The sequence below is a fragment of the Salvelinus sp. IW2-2015 genome, unplaced genomic scaffold (genome assembly GCF_002910315.2).
Source record: "Salvelinus sp. IW2-2015 unplaced genomic scaffold, ASM291031v2 Un_scaffold3642, whole genome shotgun sequence".
NCBI lineage: Eukaryota > Metazoa > Chordata > Actinopteri > Salmoniformes > Salmonidae > Salvelinus > Salvelinus sp. IW2-2015.
The window spans coordinates 41,641-43,346 of NW_019944919.1; the positions used below are offsets into that span (position 1 = coordinate 41,641).

The window sequence follows — 1,706 nt, forward strand, 5'->3', positions numbered from 1 at the left end:
ATTATGACATAAATAATACTAATAAACATACACACATGCCCCTATGACTTCCCTTAATAGTTTGCGGATGGAAAAATGAATAGACTGAACTATGGACTATAGTTTCTCCCATAGACCACTTTCAGTCGTTGTAAATTCCTGAACTTCCCCTTTAATATACTCTCTGATTTAAATTTGAAATTCAATTTCCAGATTTGATTTTAAACAATATTCAATATTATACTGTGGAAAATTGCCAATGAGATGGCTCGAAATCTTACAGATTGTGGCTTTGGGATCAATGGTGACTACTGRGTCACACTGGATTGGTACTGTTCTCTGGGTGGGTGTTTCTGGAGGCAAAGGCGTAGAGGAATGGATCCAAACAGCTGTTGATGATGGTCAGAGATCCAACCATTCTCCAATGGGCCTCCCAGACTCGTCTCAGAGCCTTATCCCCTACAAAGATGGCTGACACTCCCAGCAAGTTCATGACATGGTGAGGAGTCCAAAGAACGGAAAATGTCACCACTATACTGGTCACTAATCTGGTCATCCTGGGGCTCCTGAAAAAAGCTGTTYKGCTCACTCTTCGATGGAGGCGGATATARGCTGTGGCCATGATGCAGAAAGGAACTACAAATCCCAGAACAGTCTGTAGGAGCAACACGGCCACTTGCTGAGCGTCTGACGCGAAAACAAGCKTACAATGGAAATGTCCATTCTCATCCTGCTTCAAATCTTGCACAACCCCATGAGGGATAGATAGGACCCCGGCTGTCCCCCACAGGACAACCAGCATTCCCCTTTCCTTTGCCACTCCCAGCATGGCCCAAGTCTGTGGATACAGAACCTGGAGGTAACGCTGGATGCTCAGAAGCGTGATAGTTAGCAAGCTGGTGTAGATGCTACAGTAAATCAGGATGGAAATGAACTTGCAAATAGCCCGACCCATTATCCAGCTAAACAGAGTGTTGTGGATCCATGCAGGCAGGGTGATAAGGCATAGCAGGTCTGATGCAGCCAAGTTCAACATCAGTCTCCGGCTCAAACTGGATAGATCGTGGTTCCGACAGAGGACAACTATCACTGCGATGTTCCCGGGAATAAATATGACATTGATTGATTTATCAAGACGAGTCCCCCACACTGGTCTCAAAGCAAATCCCAATCAAAACGGTGCTGAAATGATAAATACACCTACTGCTTCAAGTTAGTATAACAGTTGGATATGACTTTGGGAGTTTCAGCAAGAATTTGATACTTTAATATGCCTTTAATTGCATTAGTTTACATTAGTCCAATATTTTCATCATTCCGTTCATCAAAACTAAGGTGAGTTTTCCTCTGTGCTTTTTCTAGGACCGATGGCTGTTTCCTCGTCTCCTCACTCCGCTGCCGCCCGCCTCCGCCTCCGTGTTCCAACACCAGTTTAAATCAATATCGCCTACTGTTTTCTATAAATATGGCTTTTTTCCCAAGTTCGGACTAATTTAATTTCTGTGTTGTCGGACCAGACCTGGTCTCGGGTTTCAGCTCACCAGCCTTGGGTCGGACCTGGATCAAAGTTTTTGTTCTACATCTGATGAGAACTCTAAACTGCAATTCGGGTCTCATGTGCAGTCCTGCAGTCTCAATTATGCATTGTGCTTTGAATTGATGGCGACTTTGTGTTTCAGTAAATATGTCGGGCTAAAGGCTTCCATGCATCAACCTGTTTGTTTAAT

At 44.1% G+C, this 1,706-nt stretch overlaps 1 protein-coding gene across 1 annotated transcript in view; it reads right to left on the reverse strand.

Moving 5' to 3' along the window:
- Nucleotides 1-139: 139 nt before the first annotated feature.
- The window catches only part of LOC139025962 (C-C chemokine receptor type 3-like), an 11,220-nt gene continuing 9,653 nt past the window's right edge, over nucleotides 140-1,706 (reverse strand). Inside the window, exon 2 of the mRNA XM_070441235.1 lies at nucleotides 140-1,128. Within this exon, the coding sequence (XP_070297336.1) occupies nucleotides 296-1,128 (833 nt within the window). The 3' untranslated portion in view covers nucleotides 140-295. The remainder of the gene's footprint in view (nucleotides 1,129-1,706) is intronic.